General features: G+C 37.6%; 1 protein-coding gene and 1 long non-coding RNA gene across 3 annotated transcripts in view; both read right to left on the bottom strand.

Moving 5' to 3' along the window:
* LOC119659462 (pyruvate dehydrogenase (acetyl-transferring) kinase, mitochondrial) overlaps positions 1-18,510 on the bottom strand; it is a 50,656-nt gene that overhangs the window by 14,937 nt on the left and 17,209 nt on the right. For both annotated transcript variants that reach the window (XM_038067548.1, XM_038067549.1), the window contains exons 2-6: positions 7,337-7,544; positions 2,270-2,457; positions 1,730-2,079; positions 1,433-1,657; positions 1,268-1,366 (exon numbers count right to left, since the gene is read on the bottom strand). In XM_038067548.1, coding sequence (XP_037923476.1) covers positions 1,268-1,366; positions 1,433-1,657; positions 1,730-2,079; positions 2,270-2,457; positions 7,337-7,544 — 1,070 coding nt within the window. The remainder of the gene's footprint in view (positions 1-1,267; positions 1,367-1,432; positions 1,658-1,729; positions 2,080-2,269; positions 2,458-7,336; positions 7,545-18,510) is intronic.
* LOC119659465 lies at positions 11,759-14,046 on the bottom strand. The gene is made up of 3 exons (XR_005250347.1): positions 12,562-14,046; positions 11,955-12,495; positions 11,759-11,885 (listed from the first exon to the last, which is right to left on the bottom strand). It is a non-coding gene; the product is annotated as an uncharacterized LOC119659465 (long non-coding RNA).

The raw sequence follows: 18,510 nt of genomic DNA, 5'->3' as shown, positions 1-18,510 counted from the left end.
AAAGTGTTCCCCAATTAATAGATTTAAACAAATAAATTACCCTTACAAAGCTAAGGGACTGGCGTCCACAAAGCCCTGACGTCAATCCAATTGAAAATATTTGGAATTACCATTATTGCAGGAAGCAGCTGAAGGCCATTTATGAACTTTAAAATGCGATACTCCACACTTGGGACACGATGCAGATCACCCATGGGATCATTTAATTATTGTTACGTGGTAGTTCCTTATAAAACATAAAAATGCAACTAATACCTCTTAATTGGTTTTCCATTTATTTTCCTCGTCGTTGCGCCAGTAGATTTTACATAAAACCTCTGCCTCCCATTTTTAAATTGTGAAGTGTGTGCAAATTCTAGTAACAAAATTTCGGAACTAAAAATATTAAGGAAAAGGGAACTAACAGCTCACAAATGGGAGAAAAATTCCATTGTGCGTGTTTTTTGGCAACTTGAGTATGCGTGGGATTTCACAGTTTCCTCCTCTTTGGCTTTTGCTCTATCCGGTATGGGGGTCCATTAATTTTGTTCTGTACTTCAAAAATTGATAAAATATATCCGCAAATCTAATAAATTACTGTGTTGTTTTCAAAAACTGCTGTGCTGTTACCCTTCAATCTTTGCGTCAATATCTTAGTTCATAGTACTAATTTTTAAGTCTTTTTCAACGAACGTAGTGGCAGCTTAGTACTATAGCCACTAAGCTATCGGGACAGGAATCGATGCATTCTCTAATTAATTTGTTTTACTTAATCGAAAAAATGTAAAATGATTTTCCATCAACGGCAAGAACATGCAGCTATTTCACGTCGAAACTTTTCCACTAAATCACATTTGTGATTTTCTTCTGGATCATCCACAAAACCATGCATTGAATATTTATTGATAAAGCTACAAATCTCCAGGATGTCATTCAAATGAAACCACATACTAACACACACACTGGACTATCTAGCAACAAATATTACAGAAATATGTTTCAGCGTTACATGGCGAAAATTGAAGGATATATGTATACAATTATTTACTTCACAGGGAAAATTCGAGGATATAAAATTATTTACTTGACAGAAAAAAATAGAAAATTCCATACTTATAATATTGCAACAGAATTGAACTCTTACAAAGCCAAAAAAAATTGAAAAACAATGAAAAACATGTATGTATTCTTATAAGCCCATAAGAAAAGCAGCGAGATACGTTCCTTCTTTTTTTCATTATTTTATTGATTAAATAATAATTGGCTTCTTTTTAGTGTTTTTAATTACCTGACTAGACCAATCTCCGGTTGGTACAGTTGATTTGTAGAATTTTGTGCTTGTCTTATTGAAAATTGGCAATAGTTCATTGGCCTCGTCAGAAAGTGTCTGTAATTGAATAAAACGACATTTCAAGTAATCAGTATAAACTTAGCGAAACCACTTAAAATTTACCTTTAGATATATCACTGCATCTGTTCCAAAACCGTCACAAGACATCAAAACCAAATCACCATGGAAATATCTTGCGTACAGACGAGAAATTGGCAAACCGTAACCATAGCCAGCGAGAGGAACTGTATGCATATCAGACTTTGATGGTTGAGGCGCTGTACTGTACATATATTTGAACAGATGGTCCATATGTGTGCGAGGGATGCCGCCACCTTGGTCAGAAATCTGAAAGTTCAATCGAAAGAAAAAAAAACATTGTTTAATCTTGATCAAGCTTCAATTTTGTTCTTCAGTTACCTTAACACAAATGTCCTCCTTTCCTTGCACGATTATCACTTGTAATGGTGGCAACTTATCGGAATGATCGTGATCGTGATGTTCCATTACAGCTCTCATTGAGTTTTTAAAGATTTCAAAAAGCATATGGTATAAATGCGATGGCACGTATACTGTTCGTATAGGATATTTATTTTCCAATGAATTGTGCTCCCGTAAAATCAGTTCTGGACTAGCAAGATAATATTGATCACAGAGAAATCGGGCATTTTCATATGCATCTTGCACTACACTACTAATATCACATGCTGGATCCAAACAACCAATATGTCGTCCTTGATTCTCATTCGGAAACTCGCCGAAAAGTAACGCTGGAATATTAAAAAGAATTGTGATTGGTGAAGGAAGGTAAGACGGGTAATGTTGCTGTTTTAGATAACTTAATGCTAAATGATTACTATTTGCGACCTCAAGCAGTAATTGAAAAAATTTGCAAAACCCCGACTAATCAAAACTAGATTCTCCTAAATTATTCAAATTAAAAAAACTTCAGGTCCTTACTGTGTTGATTGATCAGCATTCTTATACTGATTCGTGACATATACAATCTATCCAAAAAATATTGTATTGATGATTCCGTCGATGGTTCCACATTGCCTTGTGATTCCTTCAATTCAATGACGCCTTGTGCCATTGTCTGAACAACATCAGAATGTCTGTTTCGAATTTGCACCAGTGTCGAGCAAAATCTACAAATTTCAAATAAAATTCAGATGAATGCAATGAAAATTCAATTTTAAAATGCAATTTATATGAAAATGACAAGAGTGATAGAAGCATACGATATAGAGCGAAATTGTGATGAGATGAAATGCTTGAAAAGCCAATCTATGAGCAGACGGTAGATCAAATGATTATTCAGTAAGTGCCATAATAAATTCAGTTGAATGATTAAATAAAACGTGAACGAATTAATTTAACTGAAAAATGCATTGAGTTTGCATGCAGTCAAGGATAGTGCACGATAATCGCATAGAGCTTAGTTCGTAGGTTTTATAGTTGCCCACGAAATCAATTGATATGAGCTTGGTTGTTAATAGCCGTTGCACTTAGCAATTACCAAGTCAAGAGAGCGGAGCTTGGCCTTAATTGATGACAGGAAACTGAATGGGGAAATTGGAAAAAAAAAAATTTACTTTGAATATCGTTTCGAAGGTCTGAGTTATAGTTTAGTGTAATCGCCATTTGTCGCCTCATTTTTTGTTATATTTTTCCTCTTTCGCTCCGAAGTAGAGTTTATCAATTCTCACTACATGTTCGTGGAGCAATGAAGAATTTCATGGCAAAATTTTAGATATTGGGGACTTCCCCTCATTGGTTGTTGCTTGTAGGTTTCAATTTCCCATATTAAGAGTGCAAATTATTGATTGTTTTCATGTCTCCTAGCAAAGATCGGCAAATGTGTATTTCCTACTAAGACTTCAGTGGGCCTAAAAATCATCTAACCAAATGAAAGGCGAAGTCTCTACATTCCCTATTGCAGAATGCATCACCATATACAAAGGCCAAAACTTTTTGGGGTCATGCGTCCGGTTACACTAGGTAAAGTTATTCATCGGCATTAATTTGGCATAAATCAGTAGATATTCCTGTCATTGTCCGAACCAAATCGATTCTGACTTCCGCGTGATGTGGCTGGATGGCCAATTGACAGCCGTTTTATAGTGAACCAATGAGAACAGAGACCTGGCAATAGGAAAAAAAAACAGGAAGAACACTCACAAGAAATCAAACATAGACAACAAAGAAAAATGATTCAATTCGGGTGGGGATATCCATTTGAAGTTCGATGAGGGTGTGAAAGACGACCATCCTTCATACGAACAAGTTCTAGTCGAAGTAAAGTTACTGTTCAGAGAGACCAGGAACACAATATGAGTGAACAAGAAACCATTTGCGGAAAGATAAAAATTACAAAATCTCCAGACAAACAGAGAAAAGTTAGTAGTCCCAATGCAGCAGTGACCATATTGACACCACCGCTAGAAAAAAAAATTTGAAGTTGGTCGTGGTCAAACAGAGAAACATAGATTTAGATAATGATATATTGGGGGTGGATGAGTTAACGGAAATTGGGCAGGTTTGCAAAAAAGGTTTGAACTAAACCGGCGTCAGTCGAGGGTTCCGAAATAATTACTTTAAACTTTAACAAGGAATAAAAGAGTTGCGCAAAACCTCTTCAAGTCCACAGCCAGGAAGAAAAAAACTACTACCCGTAGGAAACCACAAACATTATAGGAGAAGGCTAGATATAACAGGAAAATTACAATGGAAGGAATACGTCACTACAAATATTCCAAGTTGTTGTAGATGCTTTGAATACATTCATGGAGAATGGGACTGCCAAAGATCAGAAAGAGAGCGCAACAACCTATGTATTTGCTGCAGCGAATCGGGGCACCATAGGAAGTAGTATTCCCGCAAACTCAAATGCTATCTATGGATAAAAGCAGAGCTTAACTTAATAGATCACTTACTGGACGCTGATAAGTAAAGGGCGAGCGAAAGTTGACTGCAAGAGGCTCTAACACCTACCCTATATGGCCAGCTTTCTATCAGGTTGGTATCAGCCAGAACGAGATGAATGGTTCCTCAAACTTCAAATAATTTGATCGCTAGAGACGCCGCCAAGATTATACTTAGAATTATAATAAACTGACTGAAATTGTGTTAACACATTGCTTGCAAGCACCGTATATGCTTCGGTGCCGAGTCTCTTCTCAGACGTTGGCGCGGAATATGTTATGGCGCATTTCAACGTAAAAAAATTGCACCATAAAGAAGGGATATGTTTCTCCACCCCCTCTCGACTGTTTCGGATCTTAAAATGCATGCAACAAAGTGCTTTTTGGTCATTATGTTTATACTAAACATGTCAATCCATCCCTTAACAAAACTGGTTCTGAAAAAGAAGCCAACGTAGTATAGTGAACAGTATAACAAAATCAACACTTGAATAGGGAAAGGATTCATATTACGTTTCGATCAATTGCTACCATTATAAACTAATGGGTTATTACCAAATCCTGACTGGTAACATAGAAGGAAAATCAAAGATATACCACAGAGGAGACCCATCTCCCCACGTATTGCTTGAATTTGTATAGTAGAAGAAAAGCATTGCACATGTTCGACGTTCTTCGATCATCTGCACGTGAAAAATTTCGCGCATTTATTCTGATGTTAGTGCCGTGTATGTGATGCAGGGCGTTGTTGTGCGTGTCACATAACTGTGAATATGTGGCATTGCACAGCTGTTTATGGCTTGTCACATAGGTTGCCGAAACACACACAAGGAAGCCATCTAGGCGATACACCTATCCAAGAGCCACAAGTGCCGCGGGCCAGCTAGCTACCCCGCTCCCTCTAGAAATGATTTGCTCCTCCTCGGTGTATGTACTCTTCGTGAGAGAAACTAAACTCGATCGAAAATAAAACGAGGCAAACCGACAGAGAAACAAGTTCGAATCGCACCAATTCCGGAGGAAGAAGAGTACGAGTCATAACAGTAAGGCCGGGTCGAATTATTGTTAACAGAGGTTCTACCCCAACCTTGAGATGACAGGGTTGAAAAGCACAATTCCGGATATAATGAATCACCACCGGAAGAAACGTCAATGATGAAAAAGGCACTGGCAAAAAAATCGATTTTAGTCTCTTTTTAATCGAATCCTCGACGACTTCCCCTTAATTTATATTAAACTCCGAATTGAACCATCGGTAACCGAGGCGAAGGTAGAAACCATCGCAAACTTCATCATCATCATCAATGACGCACCACGTCCTTTTGTGGGCTCAGCGAGCTCTAGGAAAAATTGGAACGGTACGAAAAGAAAGAGGCCATCAGTGCTACAATCGGGCCTAAAGAAAAAATAATAATGAAATTGGAGTCGGAACAGGGACTGTAATAGAAACCCTCAACCAGTCACTTACTTTCCAGCGTCAAGGAGAAAAAGTCTCTAGAATTATCACCAAACATAACATCAAGAGACGCCCGTTGGGAGAACATGTGTATGCGAGGCCAACGAAGCCGCTTCTAGCCGGAAAGAACATTGAAGACAGGAAAAGGTTTTGTAAGAGGTTAATCGACGAAGGTTTCACCATAGAAAATGCGAGAGGCAGGAAGTAGCAATTGAAATTTTTCCAAAACCAAATCGGTAAAATATGCGAGTGAGACCAGCGGATCCGAAAACAATACAGCCAGTTTAACGACTTAAATAAGGGTTTGAAATAATGGTGGCTGAAGGGATAAGTTTATCTGGAAAATTCGAGTTTATCATCATCGATGAAAACTGTACGGTTACGGCAGGAATATGGAGCTCACTGTCAAATCGCGAAAGCGAGCATAGCGAAGGTACTTCCCAACGGCTTGGACAGATTAGCCAGACAACTTAATCCCATCGAAAATTTTTGGGCAATATCGAAGGAAGCAATGTTCAAAGAACCTTAGCCAACCAATCGTCAATCGTCAATTGAACGGCTTCGAAATGACTATATTTTAGTACAACTTTTGCAAACTCTTTCCAATCCGATTTCGTTTTAATAACAGAACAGTCACCACATATATCCAAGAAAAACTCAGCTGCAAGCGATTACAAAGTAGATATGAGCAAAAATATTCCTTCACATGAGACTCAAAAGAAAAAAAGGTCTTCCAAATGATAATCTCAGAATACATAATAAGAATCGCAACTATCTATGGCTTTGACTATCCTACACTTCTGAATTGCATTATAAACATCCACAGGAAATGTAGTAATGTACTATCGTCTCAAGTGTCATGAATACTACACGCTCGTATTATTACCACCAGATATATGCACATATATCTTACTATAGTCGGCATGACTGCGTATCGTCTGAAAATAATGTTTTCTTTTCACTACTCGTCAAATATTATCGATTCACTAACTTATTTACTGAAAGAGTTTTCAATTCTTAGAATCGATAATAATTGTTCGTTCATTGGAAACGTGATGTCATAAGATGCCGAAAACACTTCAAAAAGATATTTGTCGGTAATTCAAAGTTTTTTAGTGGCAGTAGGATCATCATTGCTGACTTTGTATTTTAGAGTTAGGCTCGAGAAGAAAGTAAACTTTTCTACTAAATTCTGATTCTGATTGTGTCTCGAATGTTTTTATTTATTGTCTTTGTGCTTCTCCTACTGCAATGGGTTTATCAGTTGCAAAACCACAAGTGACACAATAAAATCGAGCAAATCTCATTAAAAATAAAATGGAAGAAAAAATAAGCATGGACAGACTGGGAAAATGAAATGGAAAAGAATTACGATAAGGAAGAAGAGATGGTTCTTCGTAAAGAGGGGAAGAGCAGGCATAAATATATTAGCTTCTGTAGTAATGACGAATGGCTATTTTCCATTTCCCAAATGTAGTCCTTAATTTTTATCTTTTATGATTTTCTATTAAATCTTTTTTTATATTTTACAAAAAGCATTTGTAAATTTTACCAATTTATCTGATCTACCGTTAATTACTCAATAAATTTGGTTTTTTTTTTTAAAAAAAAATTCTCCTATGTTCATCACGTCTAAGTTTCAATTACTTTTCTAAATTTGATTGAGTTGGTTCTGTTTTCTCAAATTGGATGACTTCTTCAAAACTCCTAGCATACCAGGCACTGACTTGACTAGCTGATGATGTCCTTAATAAATTTTCCGGTAATAATGCTATTTCTTTCATGATGTTTGCCAAACGTACTGGAAGTTCTTTTCGTAGAAAAATGTATGATTTCGATTCGCAAGCATTCAAACCTGAAATAAATAAAGAGAAAAATAGTCATGAGTAATAGAATTTTACTTCATCAATTGCAATATCAAAGATTTCAGATAATAATTCGAATATGTACTTTGTATGAACTCAATTTATCTATTATCATGTAAACATGTTTTTTGCTCCCTAAATATATTACTTGATTACGCTTGATATAATCTTTAATTCAGATATTTGGTTGCAGGAGATCTCAATGGTTAATCTTGGGGCGGCTTGTCGCTAGTGATAAAGGTTATTGCGACAATTATCGCGAGTGAGTATTGTAATAAAATAATGAAAACATGTGTGAACTGAAGCGATATTAAGCAGGTGACACGTTTAATCAAATTGCGTTAGGGGCGGGTTTCTTATCATTTCCCATCATAAAAAGTGTACAAAAATACCAGGCTTATATTTAATTCAATGGATGTGAAAGTATATAGGCTTTTCAATATCATATTGGCTTTAATGGAAACAAACGAACGAGTGGCCTAAAAAACAATAATATACGAAAGTTTGGGAATACCAAAATTGGAGAGGTATATCCTATATTTATCGATGCAGGCAGCTCTTAGATTTCGGAATAACAAGAATGAAATGTTGGAGAATAGAAATGCAAGCGTCAAGAGACGGTATCTGCTAAGTGTCAGACCTAAAACTGACAGCTTCACCTATGGTATTTATTTGATATTAATTAATTAATGATAATTATTTTCCCTTTTCTAGAAATATATTTTAGAAAGATAACTTGAGGGAAAAAAAATACAGTAACTTTCTTAACTTGAAAACTGAGGACATTTTCGAAAATAATTGAAATAACGAAATTTCTCTATACAAAAATTCTTTTTGCCACCAAAAAACCAATGTTTCGTTTGATTTAAGTGTTATTTATTATTGTTAATGATAGTCTTAACCTTTGCCATTAATCAAAGGCATTTTTTTTTTAAAGATGACGTTTCTACCATCCGCCATCATTACATGTTTTTTCCCTGCTCTCCATATATTTTTAATTTGCACTATCAAGACGAAATCATCCCTGACAATACATATAATAAATAAGTAGTTAAACACTAGTAAAAACTGTTTATTCTTCAGCAAATTTCATCGATCAGTGCTGGGGATCATTTTTGCTGAGTTTAATTACAGTGATTAACTCTTATAAATGTATATATATTGGTTATCACTTAGGAGATTAAGAGTGAAAAAGAAAAACAATAGTAATTACTGAAATTTATTTTATAACTTTGACAAATTCCCAGATAAATTTATGATGCCTTAAATCAAATGAATTATAATAGTATTAGGAATAAGTTTAGTGCTTTTATCGCATTCAACAGTATGTTCTCCCAGCCAACTGAGTAATCATGTGAGAAAGCATTATAGGCACTGCAGATTATTATTAGTCTCCACCAGAGTTAATACATATAATCTATATATATAAAGTAATAAAATTCGCAGAAACAGTTGAAAATGAAGAAAAACAGATAGAAATAAAGAAAAGCCCGCCGCGAAGATCACTTTTATACTTAAAGAAAACCATTCTGATTTTTATTTACGATTAATTCAAAGTTTCGGAGGTTCTAAAGTGGCATAATTTGAAATTATTTAGATTGTTTTTTCGATCGTATTTATGTGTAGATAAGAATATAAAATTTGCCAAATTGTCGACCTATGTTTCTAAGAAGATAAGGAAAATGTCAGCTGATCCCGACTTCATCAAGAAAACTTTCTCATAAATGTGCAAAAATTTAGTTTATTATAATTCTTAAAAATTTTACGTTTTCAAAGTTTTGTGTAAAGCAAAACCTTATTAAAATCGATTTACTGTCTTTTTGCTGTCACACCTTATATCTCAGAAACTGTTGCCCCAATGGATACCAAATTTCTAAGGGAAGAACTGTGAATCCCATTGCATGCAGGGAGTAACGTAATCCAAAGTTGAGATTAAGGGCGGGTACATGTAAAAGGAGAGTGTAACTTTTTTTGTTTTCACCGAGTATAGTCGCATGGGGTATCAAATGAAAATTCTCGATTAGTACTTTAAGAAACCGATTTCATTTTTGACATTGATTACAAAGGCCAGGGGTGCGGGGCCCGTAAAAGGTCAATTACTTTAATGACCCGTTCTCGGAAACTACCCAACCGACGATTTAAAAAAGTTTAATTTTAGTGCTGAAAACAAGGAGCATTCAGGTCAATCTAAAAATTTCGAAGGCAAGGAACTAGCATTAATCCACTAAGCTTTGTGTCAAATGCATAAACAGCCAGAGAAAAAATTGGAAGTTACTCAACAAGCTATTTGAAAACGACTCCAAGCTGCGGGGTACATCCAAAAGCAAGGAAATTGGATCTCATACGAGCTGAAACCCAGAGACATCAAACGACGCTTTTGCATGTCCGAAATGTTTCTTGAATGTTACAAAAGAAAGCCATTTCTGCATTAAATCATAATCGAAGTTGAAAAATGGATTCAGTATGACAGCCTGAAACGTCGAAGTTATATGTAAAGCCCGACTTACGGGGAACATCAACGTCGAAGCTGAATATCCATGTATCATGGTAGTGCTCTGTATTTGGCGGGATCAAAAGGTTGTGGTCTACTATAAATTTCTAAGGCTTGGCCAAACCATCACGGGAGACTTAAAGGCAATAATTGACCCGTTTAAAGGAAGCTATAGCGCGAAAAACGCCTACAATATTCGACTAGGCCGGATCGAGGGAGAAAGAAGGTATGAAGGGAAAAGCAAAAGCAAGTTATATCGACATCATTCCCTAATCTCGGTTGTAGATCGCGGCGAAATTGCATTACCAATAAGTTTAATGATGATATGAAAACAGTCCCTTTTTGGGGCACCGTAACCTGTTAAAGGGATATCTTCCTTTCACTCACGCTCTCCCCGAAGTTAAGGCCAGCAAACAAACTTTACTTTGATGATAACAAACTTTTCTGCTACGAAGTTTTTGCGGGTTCGAAGATGCATCGAACATTGGAAATCGTTCCGAGGAGCTCAGTTAGCACTATGGTTTGATGCCACAAATTCCTAAGACCATAACTGCTGTAGTAAGAGCGAGGGGGCAGAGTCCAGCCGGCTCAGACGTTCAGAGCCAGGCCGCTCATATATCCTGCAGCAGAAACCTCTTTGAGATTCTCAAAGAATGGTTAACCTAGTCTCCGTAGCCTGGCTCTAGCTAGAGCTGGGCAATCACAAAGGAAATGCCTTTTCTCCGCAACTTCGGCAATGTAAATTGTAGGATGTATGGGGTTTGATGGAATGGTCGTCTATAGTTTGACACCAGAACTCTCACGATTGGGCTTTGTTATAGACGGGTCGAATCCTCTTTGACTTGTCGCAGGTGGTGAACCCTCGCCAGCACTATTCACTGGCTACTTAACAGTGCAAGTAGATTTCATCCTTAAGAGTCGCTAGCGGAGCACAGACCGGGAAAAATGGCTAGTCTTCGTCGGGAGCCATATTGACCCTCCTCTTTCCTTTTGGGATTCAGTGATTTGAGGAGGAACCAAAGTTATACTTATGCAGTCCTGATAGCAGAACTGATGTGCGACGTCTTTCCAATAAGGAGTTGGATCCTAGGTACAGCAGGAAGTCGGTGAAATTTGGTGGCGCTAGTGTTATGATATGGAGATTTTCCAGCAAACAAGGAGCCGAGCTTCTTGTCAAGGTCAAGGGCTAGCTTAAAGATTTAGCCTACCGAAATTTCCTGTTAGAGCACCTTCTATCATTCCTGGAAAACCTCCTGTGGTCAGTTTATGCAAAGGAAACTTTCCAGCAAGTCAACTTGTCATATCATAAGTCGCGATTTGTAAAGCAAGCATTTCAACCATGGACTAGCCTACATAAAGCCCGGGTTTATATCTAACAGAAAATTTATGGGCAATAATTAAGCGGGGAGTTATGACACTGAAATCAACCATTGTGCAACAATTGTGGGCTGTCATCGAGTAGGGGTGAAAGCAAATCCCGAAAAATGTATGCGAAAAACTTGTGGTCTCTATATAACGACGATGTTTTGTGGTAATTTCACAAATAGAATACCCAATCAAATATGAAGTAAGAAAACAACTTACATTTTCATTTATTTCCATCATTTTTTAAAATTTAGTAAATATTTTTGTCTTTTTCTTTCAGGTGCGCTAATAGCTTGAAGCAACTTTTTCTACCTTTATTTTTTTAAAGAATATTTCCAAGCGTATATTCCCTGAAGCATTTTTTTCCAAAATGAAGTTAGAATATCAATAAAAAAAATGTGCAAATTTTCAACAAAATCAATGTTTTGTACGTCTTTAGGCGCACGTATTAGGTGTGCTAATTAGCCTGCCACCCCTGTAAATACAAGAAGGCAGTGCAAATATAATGTCTGCACTGTAGTGACCGGTCAACAATGCAAATTACCTCGTGGAGAGTGACTTAGAAAGACGTTCCCTCCATAATCGTCCTTAAGTGGATGTCCAGGACGTGTTCTAGGGTCTCTAACACGAAAGAGATGAAACGGATTAGTCAAAAGCCCTTCTTGGACTCATGACCGCGCCTGCCCGCTTTCGGTGTGAATATCATACAAACTCCCAAAGAGATACACCTTTGATAAATATCGATAGGCCACGGCACAATCCTTTCTTTTTGTTTCTGTAACATGCAAAGAAACTGTTTATAGTCCAGTCGATTTTATCCTCGGTAACTAGCGATTTAATAGTTTCACACGAGTGGGGCTCCACACCCTCCAACTAAGCCTTTCGTTAGCAGCTCTCCTCGTTGGAGTTGAAGTGCGTCTGAACCAGCAGCTCCAGGGTTCCACCAGCAGATTCCGACTAGGAGGATGAAAGGTCGACTGAAGAAACTGCGTTGATGAATCGAAATTGTAAAGTTCTTGCCCTCTGTCTCTAATTCTCTCTTGATTGAAATATGCCCGCCATCTTCCCTGGCAATTATGTGAGGCCTATAATACGAGCATTTCATTTTCAGAAAACAATAATTTAAAGGGTTTCCCGAAAGGATCACTAACCTGGAGTTCAAGAGTTCAGATACGAACTAAATAAGGCTTCCGGTAGGTTTAACGTCATCAAAGTTCATTCTCCCTAGAAACACGAGCAAATTACACGATGGATCTATCGTTCCCACCTATCTAAACCATCATGAAAATATGAGACAACTTCTTTACTATTGATGTAACTGTCTGTACATTATAATCAACATAAAAGGAAGAAGGCAGACACTTTTCTTACATATACTTCACAAGATACAAACAAGAAGCACTGCGCTCTGTGATAAGCTTGTACGATAAGCCCATTATCGCCTTGAATTCAATTGAATTCAACTATCTTATCCATTTTTCCTCTTAAGCATTTTCTTGTCGCAATTTCATTGCGAAAATAACGTTACTCTGGTTTCAATGCGGCCATTCAACTCGTACTGATAAATACATTTTCTTCTCGATTTCTATTTTCTATTTCACATGAAAAACAGTGGAAAAATATGAAATTGAACCGAAGACAACTTAAACGGTACTAAATCACAAATGAAGAAAATATTCCTAACATTATCGTTTAGAAAAGTATTGTACACTTATTCTAGATAATATGTTAAATGGTATCCTAAATATTTGAAAAAATAACTTTCAAAAAGAAACTTCTCCGCACTGTCACCCATGCTAGTGGGGAATTTTGTCGCATCTAATTCTAACGTCTACATCTTTTTATTTAGATTTTACAAAAGTATATTCACTCATTCTGCAAATTGTGATATTTGACGTCAAGTCAGATGGAAAATATTACGGATAAAATGTGTATCAAAGTCCAAACTTTTTTGCTTTCGGCATCACATGGTTGACTAGAAGCTTCCCACGCTGATGATTAAAATTTGGTCAAGTGATCACATGCGTGCATATTTCCATTGATATTTTTATTTTTGCCTAAATTACTGCGAGCACAATACTTGATGTATTTTCCAAGTTGGAAAATTGTTATTCATCTACATTCCCGAAACACTCTTCAAAGGAGGCTTATTGGCGGTTAATGTCTCTGACGACGGTTTAATTATAGATGGGAACTGGAAAGCGATACTAACCTAAATCCAATTGAGATGATTCCGTGCGTCGACAAGCTTGTAATTTTCCTATTACTGCGACTCAAAATAAGGTTGTTCTATTTCGGAGCACATAGAGCTGATTTTGACATTGAAATTTTGTAGGAATAATGACGCTTTGCGGATATAAGTGTAACTATAGATACGGACATTAAATGTGAAATTCGAGCACGGAAAATTTATGTCAATATCCGGAAGATAGTTTATGTTTCTACGTCTATCCGTTTTGGTCCGTAAAAAAATCTATTCAAGTCTAGTATATATGCTGTCGAGCGCTTACATCTTCATAACTGCACTTAAAGTACGTAACGATAGAGCAAACTAGATTTGTCATAAGAACTTTTGATAAAATGCATTCAAATGAAGGGGTATTCCATTAGCTGTGAAAATTGCAAAACCACCCACAGGTCCGTTCGAGCCAATAAAATGGGCCCCAAGCAGTCAGTTCAAATGAAGCCCCAAAGCATTCTTGTTATGTAATTTGTAACGTGAACATTGTTTGGAATATGAATGTTATTCAACAGAACTGATAAAGACAGATGTCTACATATTCAGCCAATTTTATTCAAACTCTGCCTTTTTAGATGTAACGCACGGGGTGAGAAGATGTTCTAGGGTGAGCTATCTACATATATTTTCATCCACTTTAATATTTAGATTAGCTAATCAGCGCAGTAATTGATTTGCATTAAAAATACACGTCCCTTGAAGTGCAACGTAACGTATATACTTTTTTTCACATGGAGAAGCAGCAGATATTTTGCTAGTGAGGACGTTAACTTTTTGATAAAAGCTTTTAATTGAAAAAATACCACGATTTAATCAGCACTAGTATGGTATCAGTATAATATATTAAGCCTGTCATTATATAAAACGCTGATTAATGGCTGTAGGAGAGGATTAATAGCATTGGTGTCGATTTTGAATTCCAAGCGGCACATAATACCCACTGAGCAATCTAATGGAAATTAGGAATGCAAGTTGACAATGAGTGTTTCACGCCATAATTCGTAATCAGAAAACAGATTCAGAAGATTGCAACGGATTAAGAATTAACTTTTGGCTCCATTATTGAAAATTCAAAGGGAATTAAGGACTCCTTCCTTAACAACATTTCTGTTTGAGGATTGAGTGGCCTTGAGTTGAGAAGCAAATTTCTCTTTTTTTCTGGCGATCGGTCAACTCTTTCTTGGGTGCATAACCACTTTTCTTCAAAAATTGCTGACGATTTCGTCGTCGTCCTGATAACTCTTCAAACGTTGCGTCATCTCGTGATCGAAAGACATTACAGGTGTTGTTGGCTCCAAATATATTATATTAGTTCAAAAACTCGACCTGAGTATAAATGATATCGAGTGGAATATCGTTTCTATACAATTAAGGTACCAAACAAAACAGGATAGTCGTCGAAATTGAAAGTTTCTGAAGATCTGCTCCAAAAGAAAAGTTAAAACAAAAACGAATCCTGGAAAGAAATTGGACAGATTGGACAGTTTTCTCAAATGTAAGGTAGCAAATCTTGACTACCCTATTTTCAACTCCTTAATCTCTCAGGAAGGTTTTTGTTTGGGATGTGAGGGATCCTAAGTCCATATCCACTTGATGTTGGATCGGACCTTCTACTATTGCGAACCCCAGCAAGTATATTGAGTCTATGTAAAAGTTCTGTAAATATTCTTGTTATAAAGGTATATGATTATATATTATTTCTTTTAAACTTTGCCAAAAAGTTGCCATAACAGTCAAAACAATCAAATATGCTTCAAGTCATCATATGATAATGAAACCATTATCTCAACAAAATATCATAAAAAATCCCCAAGAGATAATCAACGATTCAAATTCAAGCACGACTTTAATCATCAAAACATAAACAAGTTGATAAACTCTCATCAACTCAAATGAAATTACAATTTACACATACAAAAGCTCCACGAGTTTGGTTTAACCTTAAAAGAAAAACAGCTCAAACTCTCACAAAGCAGCCGGCAATAGAGCGCAAAAAGCGCTGCCTTAACCTCGGAAATGATAAAAATAACAATTTTCAACGAACAAAGAGCAGACAGACTTTTTTCGAACATATGAGCTCCACCATATAGTGATGGTTGCTGAAGGTGTGTTCCAAAACAACAAATTTCCTGAGACCTTGGTGGCCTAGACACTCTAGTCGTGACGTCATTAGTAAAAACAGCCTCAAAACAGGCCGGAATACAAGCACCAACTTCAACGTTGGAGATGGAGCGCACACCACCCTCTTCCATAGTCAGAAATAGAGAAAACGAGAAAAATGCCAGCATGTTTACGAGGTTTCTATGATACTTTTCGAGAAAAACCGAAAAGACGAGATACTTTGCTAACGGATTGTCCACGAGTCGGCGTGATTTATCTAATCTAGGGTGGTCGGCACTTTTTTTGGACTATCAGGTGATGTATGTATTGGGGACGTGTTGCTCGGTAAGCAATTTGGGAGCTTTCATAACCTTTGGTTTTTTTTCATTCGGCGCACAGTGGGTTCACCTCTAATGGATATCTATTAAGATATTGTGGCACATGCAGCAAATTGAGCTCAATGTACGAATTAGATCTATAGACGAGTGACACGTTTCTGAATGGCACAATGTTGGGAATTAAAGATATTTGCATTGTTTACTTCTGTACTTTCGAATGCTCTAGAGATTATGGGTATACCCGCACTTGATGTCGATTCTATAACAAAGGAGATGCAGAAACGTGGAAGACTTCCAAGCAATATATCTTCCAGTACATAGGATGAAATGTATCTAATTTACTGTGGAATATTCTAGCCACATCGACGATTGAGTCGCGCAAAAGAGTCGAAGAAGAGTGTAAACTTCTCCATAGAACTGGTGAGACTTGAAGTAGCAATGATGCTACCGATGATTGATGCGTTCGGGGAGGGGTCATGAATTATACTTGAAACTCTAGAAATTTTGTTTTATGGGTGATTTATGGATTTTTTTTTCACTTAGATCATTCGATTGAATAAAGTAAAGTATATATTAACACCCTAAAATTTTTCATGTACTACGGAGGAGGAGAATTGGGCAGGGGGCAAGCTATGAGGAAAACCACCACTGGAACAAGAAAGACAGATCAGGCTATTTCGAGAGTGATCCAGGTGGTCCCAAAGTGCGAGAGTGGTCCAGGTGGTCACAAAGTGGACTGAGTGCTCTAGATAGTAATTACTTTCCAGCTTGATCTGACTATGGCATGGAGAGGAATGTCGCAGATAAGTTACCATCCTGTAATCGAGGCTATCGCCTTAGACCGCGGGGATCTCTTCGCCCTCTGGAAATCTAAGTCGATTCGAGTTTTTCCGAAGTATTTTCAATTTCGTTTAGAACGGCTCCGATATCGGTCGGGTGGAAAGGCTGATGATGCTCCAGAGTAAGTTAAAGGAAGATGCGTAACGCGCTGGGGCTGTGTAGGAAAAACTGCGAGAAAGCTTGGAGACTCATTTTTCCGAAGCATTTTCATTTTCGTTTACGATGGTTCGGATATCGGTCCGGCAGAAAGGCTGATGATGGTCTAGAGTAAGTTAAAGGGGGCGAAACGGATCGTGGAGCACTTTGGGATGTGTGTGAAAAACTACGAGAGGGCTTGGGGACTCCCCTACAGCAACCGCCGGACACTGACACAAAAGGAGATTTACGCCCACTTTGATCTTCCTATCTATCCAAAAAGATTCAGGCATCATCGGTAAAGCACTTGACGCCATAAGATTAATGGCTCACATTCTTGAAGAACCCCATGTTACCCGGACCATAAATAATGTAGGCCAATTTTTGGAAAATCGCTACATCATAATGGCCCTGATCTGAGAGGGCAAGGATGGGTCTCCGATATCCACTATTTCAGAAAAAAAAACGCTTATCGAAGGGAAGATAACGTAGAGGGGGCATTAGAGGGAGGTTGCCCTCGCCGCAAAGACTGACGAAGACAATAAGAAACGTTTCCTTTGCTTCATATGTATGGAAGATCACAAGACATTACTTAGCAGTGAGAACAAGGTAGACCTGTTGCGACATTGCAAGCTGTTTGTGTTCTGTACCTTCCATAAATATAGGCAAGGGTAGAGTGATAGAAGCGCAAAGCGATGAAGTGTGATATATGCCATGGGCAACACATCACGATCCTGCACCCTGCAGAACTCAGACGGACAGTGCTACTCAGTCAAGCAATTCGTGTCATCATCTCGAATTCCAGTTTAGCAGCTCATTTTATTACCATCCTCCTAACAGCAGTAGTCAGGTTAAAAGCAAAAGATGGGCGGTCAGTCCCAGTTTGTTGCTGCCAGAGCAGTTATATAACTGAGGACCTGAGTCAGAAATTGGGGCTACGCAAAAAAAGGAATGTTCAAGCTTCAGGCGTAGGGGGAATTTCTGCGGGTTAAGTATCCTTCATTGTAATTCTGGCTCTGTATCAGTACGACGGCTCGAAAGTGGAGGCTCTGACGAAATCTTGTTCATTTAACGCCCAACAAATGGACCGGTTCCGGTAGATGATAACAATATGGAAGGCGCCGAGGATTGCATACTTTTCACCAAGAAAGACCAGACAGCCCTCTCTATAAAAAAATAAGAAATTGCCTGAACCCAAGAGTATCCCGGCAAAGTTGCATAAGGATTGATCGGCGGAACCTACTCTTTCGCGCATTGAACGTTTACTTGGAGGACGCACTTTTCGCTGTCCGCAAAAGGTTGCAAGCTCCATAAGAGGAGGCTGGCTCAAAGTAATGTGTCAAACGAAGGTATTCAATTGGTAGTCTGGCGGCTTACCGTTACGTAAGTCGAACATTCGGACAGACATATTCATCTACTCTAGCTAAAAAAACGAGAATTTTGGAAGA

Source organism: Hermetia illucens, chromosome 6 (assembly GCF_905115235.1).
Source record: "Hermetia illucens chromosome 6, iHerIll2.2.curated.20191125, whole genome shotgun sequence".
NCBI lineage: Eukaryota > Metazoa > Arthropoda > Insecta > Diptera > Stratiomyidae > Hermetia > Hermetia illucens.
Note: the sequence above shows the minus strand (reverse complement) of the source record. Positions and strands in the feature narration are given on the sequence as shown.